Source organism: Dendrobates tinctorius, unplaced genomic scaffold (assembly GCF_039654945.1).
Source record: "Dendrobates tinctorius isolate UK_male_01 unplaced genomic scaffold, ASM3965494v1 ptg000120l, whole genome shotgun sequence".
NCBI lineage: Eukaryota > Metazoa > Chordata > Amphibia > Anura > Dendrobatidae > Dendrobates > Dendrobates tinctorius.
In genome coordinates this window covers 16,339,793-16,362,201 of record NW_027361788.1, presented here as the reverse complement: position 1 = coordinate 16,362,201, position 22,409 = coordinate 16,339,793, and the positions used below count along the sequence as shown (strand labels likewise).

The 22,409-nt window shown below is 44.2% G+C and overlaps 1 protein-coding gene across 5 annotated transcripts in view; it reads left to right on the top strand.

The window, feature by feature from the left end:
- The window catches only part of ARHGAP4 (Rho GTPase activating protein 4), a 144,166-nt gene that overhangs the window by 101,366 nt on the left and 20,391 nt on the right, over positions 1-22,409 (top strand). For 4 of the 5 annotated variants that reach the window (XR_012235005.1, XM_073590779.1, XM_073590780.1 and 1 more), the window contains exons 14-15: positions 2,242-2,319; positions 19,042-19,176. Coding sequence is in view for 3 of the 5 variants with exons in the window: in XM_073590779.1 (XP_073446880.1) it covers positions 2,242-2,319; positions 19,042-19,176 (213 nt within the window). In the remaining 2 variants the exon portion in view is untranslated. Of the gene's footprint in view, positions 1-2,241; positions 2,320-19,041; positions 19,177-22,409 lie in introns of those variants that run through there. The other variant, XR_012235006.1, reaches the window with a different exon arrangement.

Below are 22,409 nucleotides of genomic sequence, written 5' to 3'. Positions count from 1 at the left end.
CATCCAGGTATGCATGGCTCCTCATCCCTATCCTGGTATGCATGGCTCCTCATCCCTATCCTGGTATGCATGGCTCCTCATCCCCATCCAGGTATGCATGGCTCCTCATCCTTATCCTGGTATGCATGACTCCTCATCCCTATCCTGGTCTGCATGGTTCCTCATCCCTATCCTGGTATGCATGGCTCCTCATCCTTATCCTGGTCTGCATGGCTTCTGATCCCCATCCTAGTCTGCCTGGCTCCTCATCCCTATCCTGGTCTGCATGGCTTCTGATCCCCATCCTAGTCTGCCTGGCTCCTCATCCCTATCCTGGTATGCATGGCTCCTGATCCCCATCCTAGTCTGCCTGGCTCCTCATCCCTATCCTGGTATACATGGTTCTTCATCCCTATCCAGGTATGCATGGATCCTCATCCCTATCCAGGTATGCATGGCTCCTCATCCCTATCCTGGTATGCATGGCTCCTCATCCCTATCCTGGTATGCATGGCTCCTCATCCCTATCCTGGTATGCATGGTTCCTCATCCCCATCCATTTATGCATGGCTCCTCATCCCTATCCTGGTATGCATGACTCCTCATCCCTATCCTGGTCTGCATGGTTCCTCATCCCTATCCAGGTATGCATGGCTCTTCATCCCTATCCTGGTATGCATGCCTCCTCATTCCTATCCTGGTCTGCATGGTTCCTCATCCCTATCCTGGTATGCATGGCTCCTCATCCCTATCCTGGTATGCATGCCTCCTCATTCCTATCCTGGTATACATGGTTCCTCATCCCTATCCTGGTATGCATGGCTCCTCATCCTTATCCTGGTATACATGGTTCTTCATCCCTATCCAGGTATGCATGGCTCCTCATCCCTATCCAGGTATGCATGGCTCCTCATCCCTATCCTGGTATGCATGGCTCCTCATCTCTGTCCTGGTATGCATGGCTCCTCATCCCCATCCAGGTATGCATGGTTCCTCATCCCTATCCTGGTATGCATGGCTCCTCATCTCTATCCTGGTATGCATGGCTCCTCATCCCTATCCTGGTATGCATGGCTCCTCATCCCCATCCAGGTATGCATGGTTCCTCATCCCTATCCTGGTATGCATGGTTCTTCATCCCTATCCTGGAATGCATGGCTCCTCATCTCTATCCTTGTTTGCATGGCCCCCATCAGAAAAACATAAAAAAAACCCATCCTACTTACATCCCTGCACTCCCTCACAGCGTCTTCTTGCAATGCCGACCGCTGATTTATGCTTGAAAGCAGCGCATGGCAGTAATGTCATGCGCTGCTTACAAGCCCAGGACAGTAGCCAGAATTCTCACTGCAATCCATACCGGGATTATGTGCATGGAGGGCAGTGAGTATTCATTGCAACGGTTAGGCTTTCACACATGCCGCTATTAAAGGGAATGAATATTCACTGTCCTACACGCTCATGGGAGTGGAAAGAAATGAATATTCATTTCTTTTAAGTAGCGGGCACACTTGATCACCTGGCAGCTGCAGAAAGCCGGCGGCTGCGACTACTGTACCTGCTGTTAAAGAGCAATGAATATGCACTGCGAGCGCAGTATACTCACTCGAGTATAAGCCAAGGGGATCGTTTTCAGCACAAAAAAATGTGCTGAAAAACGCTGATCTTACTCGAATATACAGAGTAGTTGTTTTAATCTGATGTAAATGCCGCTGTTCTCCTGAATCCAGCGATGCTTTTCTTTTGTTCCTGTACCTCTCCATTCCTGAGATATGGCGTCTTCTTCCCTTTATAGAAATCTAGTCTTGATAGCCAAGGGGGCGTGATTCCTAAAACGACTCACAGAGAAACATTTAGGACCACGCCCACTTCGATAACAAGTTGTTGTTGCTACTCCTCTCTGTTCCGGAGATATGGCCTTCTGTTTTTTGTATATAAATCTAGTCTTGTTAGCCAAGGAGGCTTGGTCTTCTGCTCTCCTCCTTTGTGGGCGTTTTTTCGATGACCGCACGCACTTGACCAACAAGACTAAAATTGTATTTAGGGAAAATGGGGCCATATCTCAGGAATGGAGAAGCGCAGGAACTAAAGAAAAGTATCGCCGGATTCAGAAGAAGAGCGCATTTACTCATGGTAAAAAAAAATACACATTTATGGCAGGAGACCGGTCCTATTTAAAGATCTGTTTTGTGCTTTGCTGCTGTATGTGTAAATGACACGTAACGAGTATTTGTGACATTTTTGACCAATACTTTCTTATAGGTCTACAACACGAGGGTATATTCCGTGTTCCAGGGTCACAGGCCCAGGTGAATGAGATTCGCAGTGCCTTTGAAAGAGGTTCGTATAACATAAGGGTGACATTGATGGAAAAATGGGGATAGATTACCTTCTGGGCCACAATCTTGAAATGGATGAGATTTTACAATACTGCTGTTTTTTTTTCTTTTATGCCCTTTTGTTATGTCACTTATCTATATATATAATTACCTTAAATTGTCCGTCATCCACTTCCGTCTGGATGTCCCCGAATCCCAGAATCCACCGCGCCAACCGGAAGTACGCCGACCGCCATTTTGAAATACCCAAGTGATGGGTGTTTCAATATGGCACCCGCTGGTGGTACCAGGCCCTTCCACAGTACCACCAGCGGGACACCGGCGGGACCCCCCTACCGCCGCTGGACCCCCTGCCGCTGCTGGATCCGCCGCTGCCTGTCCACCCACCTCCGTCACAGCCGGCAGGAAAGACCGCGGCTTTCGGCCTGTGCACAGGCCGCAAGCCGCCGCCTTTCCTTCCGTCTGGCCGCCGCCAGGACCCCCTCCGACGCTGGACCTTTTGCGCTAATCCCCCACCACCACCGCCGCTGGACCCGTCGCTGCTGGCCACAACATGTACTTACACACACATGTACATACACACACGTGTACATACACACACACACGTACACACACAGACGTACGTACACACATGTACATACACACACATGTACGTACACACACATACATATGTACACACTCATACGTGCACACACACACGTACGTACATGCACTTATTCACTCACACACGTACTCACACGCACGTACTCACACACACGTATGTACTCACATACACACACGTACTCACACACACGTACTCACACACACACACGTACTCACATACATACACACACGTACTCACATACACACACGTACTGAAATACACACACGTACTTACACACAGACATGCACTCACATACACACACATGTACTCACATACATACACACACACGTACTCACATACACACACACGTACTCATATACACACACACGTACTCACACACAGACATGTACTCATATACACACACACGTAATCACATACACACACGTACTCACACACACGTACTCGCATACACACACACACGTACTCGCATACACACACACGTACTCACATACACACGTACTCACACACAGACATGTACTCACATACACACACACACGTACTCAAATACACACACATACTCTCACACACACGTACTCACACACACGTACTCACACACACGTACTCACACACACACACACGTACTCACACACACACGTACTCACATACACACACGTACTCACATACACACACGTACTCACACACACTCACATATACACACATGTACTCACATACACACACGTACTCACACACGCATGTACTCACACACATACACACACACACACGTACTCACACACATACACACGTACTCACACACACGTACTCACACATATGTAGTCACACACACACGTACTCACAATACACACACATACTCACATACACACACATGTACTCACATACACACACGTACTCACATACACACACACACGTACACACACGTACTCACACACACAGTCACATACACACACACGTACTCACATATTTATACACACACACGTACTCACACACACACGTATTCACACACACGTACGTACTCACACACACGCACACACGTACTCACACACACATACTCACATACACACATACGTACTCACATATACACATAGTCACACACACGTACTAACATACTCACATACTCACATATACACACACGTACTAACATACACACACGTACTCACATACACACACGTACTCACATATACACACACGTACTCACACACACACGTACTCACATACATACACACTTACATACATACACACACACGTACTCACATACACACACATATACTCTCACACACACACGTACTCTCACACACACGTACTCACATACACACACATACTCACATACACACACACGTACTCACATACACACACGTGCTCACACACACTCACATATACACACACACGTACTCACACACACACACACACATACTCACACATACTCACACACACACACACGTACTCTCACAAACACATGTACTCACACATAAGTAGTCACACACACGTACTCACACACACACGTACTCACATACACACACGTACTCACACACACTCACATATACACACACGTACTCACACATTCACACATACTCACTCACACACACGTATTCACACACACACACGTACACACACACACATATACACACACACATACTCACACACACGAACTTACATACACACACGTACTCACATATACACACATGTACTCACATAAATACACGTACTCACATACGCACTCACATGCACACACGTACTCACACACAGACATGTACTCACAGACACGTACTCACATACACGTACTCACATACACACACGTACTCACATACACACACACATATACACACACACACACTCACATACACACACACGTACTCACACACACGTACTCTCACAAACACATGTACTCACACATAAGTAGTCACACACACACGTACTCACACATACGTACTCACAATACACACACGTACTCACATACACACACACGTACTCACATACACACACGTACTCACATACACACACGTACTTACATACACACACACACACGTACTCACACACACACTCACATATAAACACACGTACTCACATATACACACACATACTCACTCACACACACGTATTCACACACACGTACGTACTCACACACACACACACATACTCACACACGTACTTACATACACACACACACACACGTACTCACATATACACACACGTACTCACATATACACACACGTACTCACATATACACACGTACTCACATACACACACATACACGCTCGTACTCACATATACACATACACGTACTCACATACACACACGTACTCACACACACATACTCACACACACACACGTACTCACATACATACACACACACACACATACTCATATACACACACACGTACTCACACACACACACACACACACACACGTACTCACACACACACACACATGTACTCACATCTCCAGCACAGGCCGCAAACCACTCTCTTTCCTGCTGGCTGTGACTGCACGGAGGTGGGTGAGCAGGCAGCTGAGGGACACACAGACACGTACACACACATTAACAAACCAAATTCCCAAAACATGTTCTGGACAGCTTAGATCTCGTTTGTCAGTCCAAGAGAGGAGAAATGCACCAGCTCAAAGTATACCGAAAACAAAGGAGAAGGAGAAGAGCCAAAGGTGTCTTGAAGATAAAAGTCAAATTTTATTTTGCAAAAATTCATAGTAAAAGTTAATATGACAATGCACAAATCCCAGTGAAAAGGCAGAAAGGGAAAAACTAACCCCAAGTGCCGCAATGCCTTGTAGGTAAGTAGAAAAGCATGACACATAATTAATGTGAATCTAATGAGCCATGGTAACAAGTATTATCCAGTGAAAGATCAACAGCCATGGAGCAATGCGCATCAGGCGTTATGTAACAGCAAGTAACGGCTCAATAAGTAATAGTACAAATAATCCAGCTTACCAAAGAAGGACAGAGGGCACAAATGGGAGGGTGTGATACTCCCCGACGCGCATTTCGCGGCCTAAAGGAGCCGCTTCCTCAAGGGGAAGTGAGGCAGCAAACCGGACAGGACCCTGAAGTAACCCGGTGAACTGGGTCACATGATCCTAAGTGGCCAATAGCGGTGAACCAAACGGCGCATGCGCGGTGCACCGATGGAGCCCTGCGTGCACCAAGGGCGTCACATACACGCGGACCGCCCCAGGGATTAACCCTGTATGCGGCGCATGAAATGTAAAGACGCCCTGACGCAAGCAGGACCCCAAGGGAAGCGCCGCCATGCGCACCGTCCCCACTGATTAAAGAACATATATCGCCAAGCGATAAATAATAAAAAAGGGGGAAGGGAGGAAAAAAGGGGGGAATATCGACATGGGAATAGACTAATATCACAATATAATGCAAGTACAGCAAGTGTATACATGATGTAAAGAAGCACCCCAAACACCTATGAATATATCGCACAAATAGAAAAACAGTAATATCATATCAAAAACATCATGATAAAAAGAGTTAAAGATACATAAATGGATATTTCCACAAAACAAAATCATGTACATAGGTTGTCTGTATCCTCCATGATAGAAAGTCCAAAAGCCCCTTCCATCCAAGTGGTTAGTATCAGGATCCCTCTGGAGCATGGTAAGTAGAATTCATGAAATGACTAATCACTAATAAAATAAAAACAAACGTGAAAAATTAAAAAGATTAAAAACAAACACATCCTCCATTGGGGAAAGAATAGTGTGGTTGGGAATAGCAGGAGGAGAAAAAAAAAAAGGGGACGTCGCAAGGACATGTAGAGAGTTTTTTAGAGAAATGGGGCAAAGCTTAAGGACTCATTCAGACCATGGGGTGTGACGGTGTCAAGAAGCACAATCCACCTTGCCTCCATTTGAGCAAGAAGTTTCTTGTGATCACCGCCTCTAATCCCAAGGTGTAAAACATCGATACCCCTGACACTAAAAGACTTGGCATCACAATTGTGATGGGCCTTAAAGTGCCGTGGGATCGCTTTCAGGTCTCTGATGTCAGTCACGGTTTTTGCTGCGCCAATGTCCCGCACATGCTCCCGGACCCTAACCCGGAGCTCCCTAGTAGTAAGACCTACGTAAATCTTGGGGCATGAGCAGGTAGCATAATAAATAACATTAATAGTCCCACAAGAAATGCGTTGTCTGATAGAAAAATTTCTGGAGCCATCCGAGGAGGAGAACGTGGAGCAGCGCAGGACATTGGCGCACGCGAGGCAGTGGCCACATGGGAAAGAGCCGGCCTGTGGGGTGTAAGAACCCAGATAAGTGCTGGGGGCCGGAGTGTAGTGGCTTCTTACTAGAAGATCCCCAAGATTTTTGGATCTCCTTGATGTCATACTAGGGAAACTTCCCAAAGCAGACCCCAGGGCCGGGTCAGCCTCCAAAATTGGCCAATGTCTTTTTAGAACAGCACGCATCTGTTCCCACTCATGGTTGAAGGTGGAAATAAACCTTATGGGGCCCGAAAAATCCACCCCAGTGCGTTTTTTTGTGACATTCAACAGATGACTGCGGGATGTTTTTCTTGCCCGATCTTACCCAGTTTTCATGCATCTGCGGCTGTAACCGCGTGCGTGAAATCGGTCTTTGAGATCCGAAGCCTGTGCCTCGAATCTCGTGTCTGTGGAGCAGATTCGTCTCATCCTAAGGAATTGTCCGACCGGGATGGCCCTAATGGTGGTCGAATCATGTGCTGAGGACGCATGTAGCAAGGAGTTAACTGACGTTGGCTTCCTGAAGACGTCCGTCTGGATGCGTCGATCAGCGTCAACCTCCAGACGCACGTCCAGGAAGTCAACCGTAGAATTATGGAAAGTATATGTAAGTCGTATATTGAATTTATTGTTATTAAGCGTCCTCATGAAATTCTCAAGCTGGTGAGCCCCCCCATCCCACAACAACAGTATGTCATCGATATACCGGTACCAGCACAGCACATGGGAAGCGGCCTGTGGACCCCCGTCGCCAAAAATGGATCTCTCCCAGGCCCCCAGGAAGAGATTAGCGTACGAGGGCGCACAGGCCGCGCCCATGGCTGTGCCACGCCTCTGTAAGTAGAAGACGTCCTTGAAGACAAAGTAGTTGTGGGTGAGGATATAACCCACCAGCTCAATGATCAGCTCACACAAAGGGCCACCCAGGTCGGAGGCCCCCAGGAAGAGACGAACCGCATCCAGACCCTGGGAATGGTCGATGCAAGTATATAAGCTCTCAACGTCAGCTGTGACCAATAAGACATGAGAATCCACAAGGACGCCATCGACCCGTGACAGGACGTCCGTCGTGTCTCTGATATAGGAAGGTAGAGTCTCCACTAGAGGTTTGAGATAATAATCAATAAATTGACACGTAAGGTCACAGATGCCTCCTATACCTGACACGATGGGGCGTCCCGGCGGGTCAAGGGCATCCTTGTGAATTTTAGGTAATAGGTAAAATGTTGGAGCCCTGGGAGACCTGACCATGAGACCATCAAACACTTTTTTAGTAATAATATTATCATCCACAGCCCTCATCAAGATCATCTGCAGCTCGCGCAAAAAGGTAGACATGGGGTTGAAAGGCAGCCTAGAATAGGTATTGGAGTCTTTTAACTGTCGGAAGACCTCCTTCTCATATTTGGAACAGGGCCAGATCACTATGTTCCCCCCCTTGTCTGCTGGTTTGATTACAACTAGAGTTGAGCGATACCGTCCGATACTTCAAAGTATCGGATCGGAATGGATCGGCCGATCTTTAAAAAAAGTATCGGTATCGCCGATTCCGATACCGGAAGTCCCATTCAAGTCTATGGGACTTCCGGTATCGGAATAAGAAAAACCCTGTTTTTGCCTTGTACAGCCTCTCTGGGGTCTGTACGGGCCTTTCGGGGGGCTGTGCCGGCCTGCCAGGGGGTCTGTGCAGGCTCCGGTGGTCTGTGCCGGCCTTCCGGGGGGCTGTGCCGGCCTGCCGGTGGTCTGTGCAGGCTCCGGTGGGCTGTGCCGGCCTGCCGGTGGTCTGTGCAGGCTCCGGTGGGCTGTGCCGGCCTGCCGGGGGGCTGTGCCGGCCTGCTGGTGGTCTGTGCAGGCTTCGGGGGTCTGTGCAGGCATCGTCCGATGGGACTACAAGTCCCATCGGGCGATGCCTGCTACCATTACAGTGATTGACACATTAACCAATGATGGGACAGTAGTAGTCCCATCATCCGGCTAATGTGTTAAATGTTAAAAAAAAAAAAAAAAAAAATACTACATACATACTACATGCATGCTACATACATACTACATGCTACATACATACTACATGCTACATACATACTACATGCTACATACATACTACATATATACTACATGCATGCTACATACATACTACATGCTACATACATACTACATGCTACATACATACTACATATATACTACATACATGCTACATACATGCTACATACATGCTACATACATACTGCATGCTACATACATACTACATACATACTGCATGCTACATACATACTACATACATACTACATACATACTACATGCATGCTACATGCATGCTACATACATACTGCATGCTACATACATACTACATACATACTACATACATACTACATGCATGCTACATGCATGCTACATACATGCTACATGCATGCTACATACATACTACATGCTACATACATACCACATACATACTACATACATACTACATACATACTACATGCATACTACATACATACTACATACATACTACATACATACTACATGCATGCTACATACATACTACATGCATGCTACATGCATGCTACATACATACTACATGCTACATACATACCACATACATACTACATACATACTACATACATACTACATGCTACATACATACTACATATATACTACATGCATGCTACATACATACTACATGCTACATACATACCACATACATACTACATACATGCTACATACATACTACATATATACTACATGCATGCTACATACATACTGCATGCTACATGCATGCTACATACATACTACATACATACTACATGCTACATACATACCACATATATACTACATACATACAATACATTCATACAATACATACATAGACATACAGTACATATAACATAGAGTAACATACTTACCAATACTTGTCACATTGTTCCCCGAAGCCATTGTCTTTTCCGGAATAAATATTAACATAACAAACCACAAAAATACTCACCCACGATCCGAAGCAGTCCACGAGTGTGTCCCACGACGATCTTGGGTAGAGAACTGCAGCATCAGATGCTGCTGCCGTTCTCTACGGGCTGCAGGAATCCAATGACGGAAGGTAGGTATCCTTCCGCACTGTATTCCTCCGCCACTTAAAAAAAAAAAAGTCCCTAGTCTCACTTTATGCCATTGCTGCGTGGGAAATTCCCACACAGCAATGGCATAAAGTGAGACTAGGGACTTTTTTTTTTTTAAGTGGCGGAGGAATACAGTGCGGAAGGATACCTACCTTCCGTCATTGGATTCCTGCAGCCCGTAGAGAACGGCAGCATCATCTGATGCTGCAGTTCTCTACCCAAGATCGTCGTGGGACACACTCGTGGACTGCTTCGGATCGTGGGTGAGTATTTTTGTGGTTTGTTATGTTAATATTTATTCCGGAAAAGACAATGGCTTCGGGGAACAATGTGACAAGTATTGGTAAGTATGTTACTCTATGTTATATGTACTGTATGTCTATGTATGTATTGTATGAATGTATTGTATGTATGTAGTATATATGTGGTATGTACAGTGCCTACAAGTAGTATTCAACCCCCTGCAGATTTAGCAGGTTTGATAAGATGCAAATAAGTTAGAGCCTTCAAACTTCACACAAGAGCAGGATTTATTAACAGATGCATAAATCTTACAAACCAAAAAGTTATGTTGCTCAGTTAAATTTTAATAAATTTTAAACATAAAAGTGTGGGTCAATTATTATTCAACCCCTAGGTTTAATATTTTGTGGAATAACTCTTGTTTGCAATTACAGCTAATAATCGTCTTTTATAAGACCTGATCAGGCCGGCACAGGTCTCTGGAGTTATCTTGGCCCACTCCTCCATGCAGATCTTCTCCAAGTTATCTAGGTTCTTTGGGTGTCTCATGTGGACTTTAATCTTGAGCTCCTTCCACAAGTTTTCAATTGGGTTAAGGTCAGGAGACTGACTAGGCCACTGCAACACCTTGATTTTTTCCCTCTTGAACCAGGCCTTGGTTTTCTTGGCTGTGTGCTTTGGGTCGTTGTCTTGTTGGAAGATGAAATGACGACCCATCTTAAGATCCTTGATGGAGGAGCGGAGGTTCTTGGCCAAAATCTCCAGGTAGGCCGTGCTATCCATCTTCCCATGGATGCGGACCAGATGGCCAGGCCCCTTGGCTGAGAAACAGCCCCACAGCATGATGCTGCCACCACCATGCTTGACTGTAGGGAAGGTATTCTTGGGGTCGTATGCAGTGCCATCCAGTCTCCAAACGTCACGTGTGTGGTTGGCACAAAAGATCTCGATCTTGGTCTCATCAGACCAGAGAACCTTGAACCAGTCTGTCTCAGAGTCCTCCAAGTGATCATGAGCAAACTGTAGACGAGCCTTGACATGACGCTTTGAAAGTAAAGGTACATTACGGGCTCGTCTGGAACGGAGACCATTGTGGTGGAGTACGTTACTTATGGTATTGACTGAAACCAATGTCCCCACTGCCATGAGATCTTCCTGGAGCTCCTTCCTTGTTGTCCTTGGGTTAGCCTTGACTCTTCGGACAAGCCTGGCCTCGGCACGGGAGGAAACTTTCAAAGGCTGTCCAGGCCGTGGAAGGCTAACAGTAGTTCCATAAGCCTTCCACTTCCGGATGATGCTCCCAACAGTGGAGACAGGTAGGCCCAACTCCTTGGAAAGGGTTTTGTACCCCTTGCCAGCCTTGTGACCCTCCACGATCTTGTCTCTGATGGCCTTGGAATGCTCCTTTGTCTTTCCCATGTTGACCATGTATGAGTGCTGTTCACAAGTTTGGGGAGGGTCTTAAATAGTCAGAAAAGGCTGGAAAAAGAGATAATTAATCCAAACATGTGAAGCTCATTGTTCTTTGTGCCTGAAATACTTCTTAATACTTTAGGGGAACCAAACAGAATTCTGGTGGTTTGAGGGGTTGAATAATAAATGACCCTCTGAATAAACTTTTCACAATTTTAAAAAAAATTAAACAAAGAAATAACATTCTTTTTTGCTGCAGTGCATTTCACACTTCCAGGCTGATCTACAGTCCAAATGTCACAATGCCAAGTTGATTCCGAATGTGTAAACCTGCTAAATCTGCAGGGGGTTGAATACTACTTGTAGGCACTGTATGTAGCATGTAGTATGTATGTAGTATGTATGTAGCATGCATGTAGCATGCAGTATGTATGTAGCATGCATGTAGTATATATGTAGTATGTATGTAGCATGCATGTAGTATATATGTAGTATGTATGTAGCATGTAGCATGTATGTAGTATGTATGTAGTATGTATGTGGTATGTATGTAGCATGTAGTATGTATGTAGCATGCATGTAGCATGCATGTAGTATGTATGTAGCATGCATGTAGTATGTATGTAGCATGCATGTAGTATGTATGTAGTATGTATGTAGCATGCATGTAGTATGTATGTAGTATGTATGTAGTATGTATGTAGCATGTAGCATGTATGTAGTATGTATGTGGTATGTATGTAGCATGTAGTATGTATGTAGCATGCATGTAGTATATATGTAGTATGTATGTAGCATGTAGTATGTATGTAGTATGTATGTAGTATGTATGTGGTATGTATGTAGCATGTAGTATGTATGTAGCATGCATGTAGCATGCATGTAGTATGTATGTAGCATGCATGTAGTATGTATGTAGTATGTATGTAGCATGCATGTAGTATGTATGTAGTATGTATGTAGTATGTATGTAGCATGTAGCATGTATGTAGTATGTATGTGGTATGTATGTAGCATGTAGTATGTATGTAGCATGCATGTAGTATATATGTAGTATGTATGTAGCATGTAGTATGTATGTAGTATGTATGTAGTATGTATGTGGTATGTATGTAGCATGTAGTATGTATGTAGCATGCATGTAGCATGCATGTAGTATGTATGTAGCATGCATGTAGTATATATGTAGTATGTATGTAGCATGTAGTATGTATGTAGTATGTATGTGGTATGTATGTAGCATGTAGTATGTATGTAGCATGCATGTAGCATGCATGTAGTATGTATGTAGCATGCATGTAGTATGTATGTATGTAGTATGTATGTAGCATGCATGTAGTATGTATGTAGTATGTATGTAGTATGTATGTAGTATGTATGTAGCATGCAGTATGTATGTAGCATGTATGTAGCATGTATGTAGTATGTATGTAGTATATATGTAGTATGTATGTAGCATGTAGTATGTAGCATGCATGTAGTATATATGTAGTATGTATGTAGCATGTAGTATGTATGTAGCATGCATGTAGTATATATGTAGTATGTATGTAGCATGTAGTATGTATGTAGCATGCATGTAGTATATATGTAGTATGTATGTAGCATGTAGTATGTATGTAGTATTTTTTTTTTTTTTTTTTTAACATTTAACACATTAGCCGGATGATGGGACTACTACTGTCCCATCATTGGCTAATGTGTCAATCACTGTCATGGTAGCAGGCATCGCCAGATGGGACTTGTAGTCCCATCGGACGATGCTTGCACAGACCCCCGGACATCAGCACAGCCCCCCGGCAGGCCGGCACAGCCCCCCGGCAGGCCGGTACAGACCCCCACAGGGTGCACAGACCACCGGCAGGCCGGCACAGCCCCCCGGCAGGCCGGTACAGACCCCCACAGGGTGCACAGACCACCGGCAGGCCGGCACAGCCCCCCGGCAGGCCGGTACCGACCCCGGGCAGTCCACACAGCCCCCCGGCAGGCCGGCAGAGACCCCCGGAAGGCCCGAAATGACGGCGCATCATGATGCGCACACACCGCGCATCATGATGACGTCAGGCCGTCAATCAACTTTGAACTTCCGATTCCGATGCCGAATTCCGATATTGAAAAAATATCGGAAGTCGGTATCGGAATTCCGATACAGCAAGTATCGGCCGATACCCGATACTTGCGGTATCGGAATGCTCAACACTAATTACAACATCTCTCCAAGATTGCAGTTCTCCAATAGCTTGGCGCTGTTTATGTGTTAGATTATCAAACTTGCGCCTAGTGGAGAGTTTCTTGAAATCATCACTTACCAATTTTGTGAAAATCTCCACATTAGAACTCAGAGACAAGGGGGGAAACCTAGTAGACCTTGGAAGAACATGAGGAGGAAAATTACTTGCCTGTAATGTATCCTGTTCTTCTAGGAGGTCCTCCAAGTCATGAAGTGCCTGTCTCTCAACCTCAGTCACAAATTCAGATGTCTGTTGTCTACTATGAAGTTTCTTTAGTATCAATTTGCGCGAGAAGAGATGAAGATCTTTTAAGGCTGTGAAATAATTAAAATGGTTAGTGGGCACAAAGGTCAGGCCCTTAGCCAGAACTTCCAATTGAGAAAGAGTGAGTGTGTGGGAGGAAAGGTTAACTACCTGGAGTCCCCCTTGGGAACTGGACTGGGTATTAGTGACACCAATGTTCTTAGTTTTGGTGAGCTGTCTTGTCACAATCCTTTTATTAGAGGTCTCCATAGCTTTGGTGCCCCCAACTTGTGGTTTCATAGATACAATATCATCCTCGAAATTAGATCTATTGGATCGTATAGAAGTGGATCTTGAACGTGAACGAGATTCGTTCCTAAATCGGGAGCGGGAGCGACCAGATGAATTCCGCCATCTGTACATTCGACCTGTCTGCTTATCCAATATGTCCCTTTTGAACTTTTTGGTCTTGGTTATCTGTACGTCCATAACCCATTTCTGCATCTCTACATCAATCTCATCATTAAATTTTTTTAGCGAGTCACTAGTCATGTCCCTTCTTAGAATTGCTTGTAAGGTGTCAATTTCAGTTTCAATAGATATCAAGGATTCATGATTCATCTGTTTAAGAAGGGTCAAGAAACCCCTGGAACAGGTATTTGCCAAAACATCCCAATTATTTTTAAAATCCTCGTCTAATATTGGGAAGGAGGGAAAGACCTGTATCCGAAGACCTCTTGGAATAAGGTCTCTCTGTAAGTATCTGTCCAGGAATTCGTGATTCCACCAGATGCGTGTCCTTTTGCGTAACAAATCCCTAAAACGAACCCTAGCCTCCTGCAGATCTTTATTAGACCCACCAACACCCTCATCTGCGTTATCCTGGGTAGCGTTATTAATTTGTATGCGCCAAGTGCCATCACGGGCTCGAAAATCCATTTTTGGAACGGGAAAAACTGTGAAAAACACAGAAAAACTGATTAACAAACCAAATTCCCAAAACATGTTCTGGACAGCTTAGAGGATGTGTTTGTTTTTAATCTTTTTAATTTTTCACGTTTGTTTTTATTTTATTAGTGAATAGTCATTTCATGAATTCTACTTACCATGCTCCGGAGGGATCCTGATACTAACCACTTGGATGGAAGGGGCTTTGGACTTTCTATCATGGAGGATACAGACAACCTATATACCTGATTTTGCTCTGTGGAAATATCCATTTATGTATCTTTAACTCTTTTTATCATGATGTTTTTGATATGATATTACTGTTTTTCTATTTGTGCGATATATTCATAGGTGTTTGGGGTGCTTCTTTACATCATGTATACACTTGCTGTACTTGCATTATATTGTGATATTAGTCTATTCCCATGTCTGATATTCCCCCCTTTTTTCCTCCCTTCCCCCTTTTTTATTATTTATCGCTTGGCGATATATGTTCTTTAATCAGCGGTGACGGTGCGCATGGCGGCGCTTCCCTTGGGGTCCTGTTTGCGTCAGGGCGTCTTTACATTTCATGCGCCGCATACAGGGTTAATCCCTGGGGCGGTCCGCGTGTATGTGACGTCCTTGGTGCACGCAGGGCTCCATCGGCGCACCGCGCATGCGCCGTTTGGTTCACCGCTATTGGCCACTTAGGATCATGTGACCCAGTTCACCGGGTTACTTCAGGGTCCTGTCCGGTTTGCTGCCTCACTTCCCCTTGAGGAAGCGGCTCCTTTAGGCCGCGAAACGCGCATCGGGGAGTATCACACCCTCCCATTTGTGCCCTCTGTCCTTCTTTGGTAAGCTGGATTATTTGTACTATTACTTATTGAGCCGTTACTTGCTGTTACATAACGCCTGATGCGCATTGCGCCATGGCTGTTGATCTTTCACTGGATAATACTTGTTACCATGGCTCATTAGGTTCACAATAATTATGTGTCATGCTTTTCTACTTACCTACAAGGCATTGCGGCACTTGGGGTTAGTTTTTCCCTTTCTGCCTTTTCACTGGGATTTGTGCATTGTCATATTAACTTTTACTATGAATTTTTGTAAAATAAAATTTGACTTTTATCTTCAAGACACCTTTGGCTCTTCTCCTTCTCCTTTGTTTTACATGCACACACATGTACGTACACACACACATGTACTCACACACACACACATGTACACACACATATGTACTCACACACGTACTCACACACACACACCCCACTCACACACTTCCCTCCCGATGCGATAATATCGAGCACACCTCTAGTGCTTTTATATTCATGGTAACTACGTACAGAACACAGTAAAGTTATTGGGATTCCTTTCCAGCACGCTATATTTGCTTTGGAGTGTCGCCATCTACTGGTGGCATGTTGAATTACATGATATTATTAGCGTTTTATATTATTTACCGTATTTTCCATAAATCAATAATACACAGGAAAATAAGAAATTCATTAGAAAAAATATGTTTCTTTCTCCTGTTGGACTGATCTGACACTATTCAATTTACTTGTAAAATCTTTCTTCATTGAAGGAGATCACAGTTGTTGCTCTTAAAACTCTGTGGAGGAAAGAGGAGTTAGAGGTGTGACTGTCCTTTCAGGAGAACTTGCAACAGAATGTCTGTGTCAGGCTCCTCCCCCTCCATAGAACTTATAAGCACCAACTGTTATTTCTTTTTTGAGTAATGGAAAAATCTGTCCTCACTGAAGACAGATATTATAGATTTTATTGTAGCCATGTATTAAGAATGGATGATCAGTCCTGAAGAAGAAAAAAATCAAATTTCTCCGATAAGATAATAATTTTTGTAATATATCTTAACTCGAAAAATAGAAAATGTTTACCATAGTTGCTCTATAACATTTTCTTAGGTACAGTGGGTACGGAAAGTATTCAGAGCCCTTTAAATTTTTCACTCTTTGTTTCATTGCAGCCGTTTGGTAAATTAAAAAAAGTTCATTTTTATTTCTCATTAATGTACACTCTGCACCCCATCTTGCCTGAAAAAAAAGAAATGTAGAAATTTTTGCAAATTTTTTAAAAAAGAAAAACTGAAATATCACATGGTCATAAGTATTCAGACCCTTTGCTCAGACACTCATATTTAAGTCACATGCTGTCCATTTCCTTGTGATCCTCCTTGAGATGGTTCTACTCCTTCATTGGAGTCCAGCTGTCTTTAATTAAACTGATAGGACTTGATATGTAAAGGCACACACCTATATAAGACCTCACAGCTCACAGTGCATGTCAGACCAAATGAGAATCATGAGGTCAAAGGAACTGGCCAAGGAGCTCAGAGACAGAATTGTGGCAAGGCACAGATCTGGCCGAGGTTGCAAAAGCATTTCTGCAATACTCAAGGTTCCTAAGAGAACAGTGACCTCCATAATCCTTAAATGGAAGAAGTTTGGACCACCAAAAGTCTTCCTAGACCTGGCCGTCCAGCCAAACTGAGCAATCGTGGGAGAAGAGCCTTGGAGAGAGGTAAAGAAGAACCCCAAGATCACTGTGGCTGAGCTCCACAGATGTAGTAGGGAGATTGGAGAAAGTTCCACGAAGTCAACTATCACTGCAGCCCTCCACCAGTCGGGCCTTTATGGCAGAGTGGCCTGACGGAAGCCTCTCCTCAGTGCATGACATATGAAATCCCGCATAGAGTTTGCTAAAAAACACATGAAGGCCTCCCAGACTCTGGATAAAACCAGGCACTGCTCATCACCTGCCCAATACAATCCCAACAGTGAAACATGGTGGTGGCAGCATGATGCTATGGGGGTGTTTTTAAGTTGCAGGGACAGGACAAATTAGTTGCAATTGAAGGAAATATGAATGCGGCCAAGTACAGAGATATCCTGGATGAAAACCTCTTCCAGAGTTCTCTAGACCTCAGACTTGGCCGAAGGTTCACCTTCCAACAAGACAATGACCCTAAGCACACAGCTAAAATAACAAAGGAGTGGCTTCAGAACAACTCTGAGACCATTCTAGCCTGGCCCAGCCAGAGCCCTGACCTAAACCCAATTGAGCATCTCTGGAGAAACCTGAAAATGGCTGTCCACCAACGTTCACCATCCAGCCTGACAGAACTGGAGAGTATCTGCAAGGAAGAATGGCAGAGGATCCCTCAGGTGTGAAAAGCTTGTTACATCATTCCCAAGAAGACTCATGGCTGTACTAGCTCAAAAGGGTGCTTCTACCCAATACTAAGCAAAGGGTCTGAATATTTATGACCATGTGATATTTCTGTTTTTTTCAGTCAAGATGGGGTGCAGAGTGTACATTAATGAGAAAAAATGAACTTTTTTGAATTTACCAAATGGCTGCAATGAAACAGAGTGAAAAATTTAAAGGGGTCTTAATATTTTCCGTACCCTCTGTATGTATTAAAGGTGTTTTCTCTCATATATAATACCAATTATCAAGCTGATAAAAACGGGTTCATTTTAATTTGCCTTCAATTAAAGCAACTTTTAATAGCTGCATACATAGTAATACCCAGTGCACCGCCCCTTTAAGCCCTGTATTCTCACTGTCTACTTGTTACTGGCTCTTCCCATTGCCCTTGGTACAGAGTAAACCTTCCTGAAATGAGACCTTTTTAGGTCTTTTGGGGATATTTTTCATACAGGAGGACTAATCTGTTCTCCTTTCCAGGTGAGGACCGGTTGGACTCCAGCTATACAGGGAATGATGTGGACTCGGTGGCTGGGGTCCTGAAGCTGTACTTCCGGGGACTGGAGAAGCCACTATTTCCAAAAGACATGTTTAACGAATTACTATCCTCTCTCCGTGAGTGTATTCTATATACAGTGGATGTATTGGGAGAGGGTGGAACTCATCAAAATGGATCTGTCACCAGATTTCACAATATAAACTGCATACATTATCAAATACATTTCTTAGACCTGATTAAACTGGTGTATTTACTATGAAAATTCATGTAAGAATGGCTGACACTCTTCTGAAAGTTTTCCTGACAAATATTAAAATGAGCATTTTACAATTCCAGCTAGAGCAGTATAAAAATCCACCCCCCAATGCATTTCCCACAGTTTTGCGCCCCCTAACCCGTATAACCTTATCACTGCCGTCAATCAGTCTAGTATTGAACACCTTATACCCCAATCACATGAATAGTTTTGAAGAAAATACTGATGGAATCATATTTTGCCTTTCGACCCTCTATTTTTTTCAGCTTTTTCTCACTAACATACAACACAAATGTAAAAATTTAAAACTTACACAGTTGTAATTTTTTTATTATCTTATTTTCTCTTACATTTTTATATAACTATTTCATTACCTTATCCCTAAGGCTACTTTCACACATCAGGTTTTCGGCGTCAGGCGCGATCCGGCGTCGTGCCGGAACGCCGGATCCGGCAAATGTTTAGTAAAACCGGATCTGACGGATCCGGTTTTCTGCCGGATCCGTCTTTTTCTTGACAGACAAAACCGGATCCGTCTCATCCGGTTCATCCGTTTTTCTATCCGTTTTTCGACGGATTACGCCGGATCCGGTTTTTAAAATTGACCCTTGTGGCCTTCCGAACGGGATTGGCTACTGGAAAACTATATATAGAGTGTTCCTACAGCCCTTCTTTGACAGGTTGTTGAGGAGAAAGTGCAGGTTGGAGAGAAGAGCAAGTTACTGGCGAAGATGGATGTTGTCAATGGAAATATTTTGAAGAATTTGGCGGATTTTATAGCGGAGGCGAATCGTTTGAGGGTGATTGTTCTGGAGAAGGAGAGAGCGAGACAGCAGCGCATCAGGCATCGTAGACGACATTTGTGGATCCACCCCATCACAGCCAAGAGAATGACGCGTGGGGTCTATTCTACACTCTGCATGGACCTTCGACGAAACCCGGATAAATTTTTTGGATATGTTAGGATGAAAATGGAGAATTTTGATAACTTGGTGGAGCGCATTGCACACCTCATAAGAAAAGCGGACACCTATTGCCGCTTCTCTGTTTCACCCGCAGAGCGTCTGATGGTGACTTTAAGGTAAGCCACATTTATTGGATATGCTCGCATCAGAGCACACTTTCACTGCAATCTTGTTGGTGGTAGTTTGTATCTCCAAGTGTTATAGCTGAGTTTTGGTATGTAATGCTGTGATTTAAAACGAATTTATTGTTTTTTAATTCCCCACAGATTTCTTGCAACTGGAGAATCCCTTTCGTCACTGCATTTCCAGTACAGACTCGGGATTTCCACCATATCTGGAATTGTGAAGTACACATGCCGTGCACTGTGGGACTCCTTAGCTGAAGAGTTTTTACCAGAGCCCACAACAGAGAGGTGGATTGAAATTGCTGACAAGTTTCAACAGATATGTCAGTTTCCCAACTGCTTGGGCGCTGTGGACAGGAAACATATCCGCATTGTAAAGCCAGCTGGATCGGGATCGGAATATTTCAATTACAAGAAATATTTTTCAATTGTCCTCATGGCCATCGCTGACGCGGAATACAAATTTATTGCGGTTGATATTGGGGCCTATGGCCGCTCCAATGACTCTCAAGTTTTCAAACTGTCTGCCATGGGGCGTAAACTGTATGGAAACACCTTCCAGTTCCCACCACCTAGACCGCTGCCGCAAACATCTGGTCCACCTATGCCATTTGTCTGTGTAGGGGATGAAGCCTTCCAGCTGTCAGAACACCTTTTGAAACCGTACTCTAGCAGAGGATTGACAAGACCAAAACGCATTTTTAATTACCGCCTCACAAGAGCAAGAAGAATGGTTGAATGTACCTTTGGTATTCTGACAGCCAAATGGCGGGTCATATTGACTGCGATCAACCTCAAGACAGAAACTGTGGACGAGGTGATCAAAGCGTGCGTGGTACTCCACAATTTTGTTATCTGCAAGGAACCCATTTCCATTGAGGACACCTCTGAAGAAACCACCTTGCAAGATTACCATGACATTACCACTAGAAGTTCTGTGACGGTTTCAGTAATGAGGGACAATTTTGCACTATACTTTATGTCACCTCAAGGCAGAGTACACTGGCAGGATGGCAGAGTGTGAAAGATTTGTGCCCTAACCAAACTTGTGTACCTTCTGTACCAACAGTATATACCTTTGCCAACCAAAGTTGGCTATCTTGTCATGGTCTCTATTTTTAGCTTTAGGCCACAGGTGTGTACCTGGTTGTGTTTTATGCAAAGTATTTCACCTTTTAACAAAAGTTGTGTACATTGTTAGGAAATCACCAACAATAAACACAACTTTTTAGGTGAAATACTTTGCTTCAAACACAACCAGGAACACAACTGTGGCAAAAAGCTAAAATTTACCCACAGTTATATACCTGGTTTTGAATACCATTTCACCTTTTAAATACCCTGTATTTAACCTTTTTCACCGCAGAAAGAAATGACAGACAACCAGTGTAAAATAATTTAACTTTTATTGAAAAATGTTTTTTTTAGTAAACTTTTTTAAAATTTTAATAAACTTGTTTAATAAAGCTTTGAAACCATAAAACTGGTCATTTTTATTTAAATACACACATTATAAATCTGTGTAGTGTGTGGTGGAAATACTGCTGGAGGGGCTGAGGGACACTTCGACACTGGGAGTGTGGAGAGAGGACTGGGATCGTGGTGGGGAAGGAACAGTTAGAGGTGAAGGTGTGGAAAAAACTACAGAATGGGTGGACATGTGGGAAGCAGAAGAGGTGGTGGGTGATGGAGTGGAGGGTTGGGCAGGGACTGTAGGAGCAGATGATGTTGATGGCAAGTTGTATGGGGAAGGAGTTTGGTACGGGGCAGGTTGCTGGAAGTGGGGAGATGTCTGGTACGGGGCAGGTTGCTGGAAGTGGGGAGATGTCTGGTACGGGGCAGGTTGCTGGAAGTGGGGAGATGTCTGGTACGGGGCAGGTTGCTGCAAGTGGGGAGAGGTCTGGTACGGGGCAGGTTGCTGGAAGTGGGGAGATGTCTGGTACTGGGGAGGTTGCTGGTACTGGGGAGTTTGCAGGTACTGGGGAGGTTGCTGGTACTGGGGA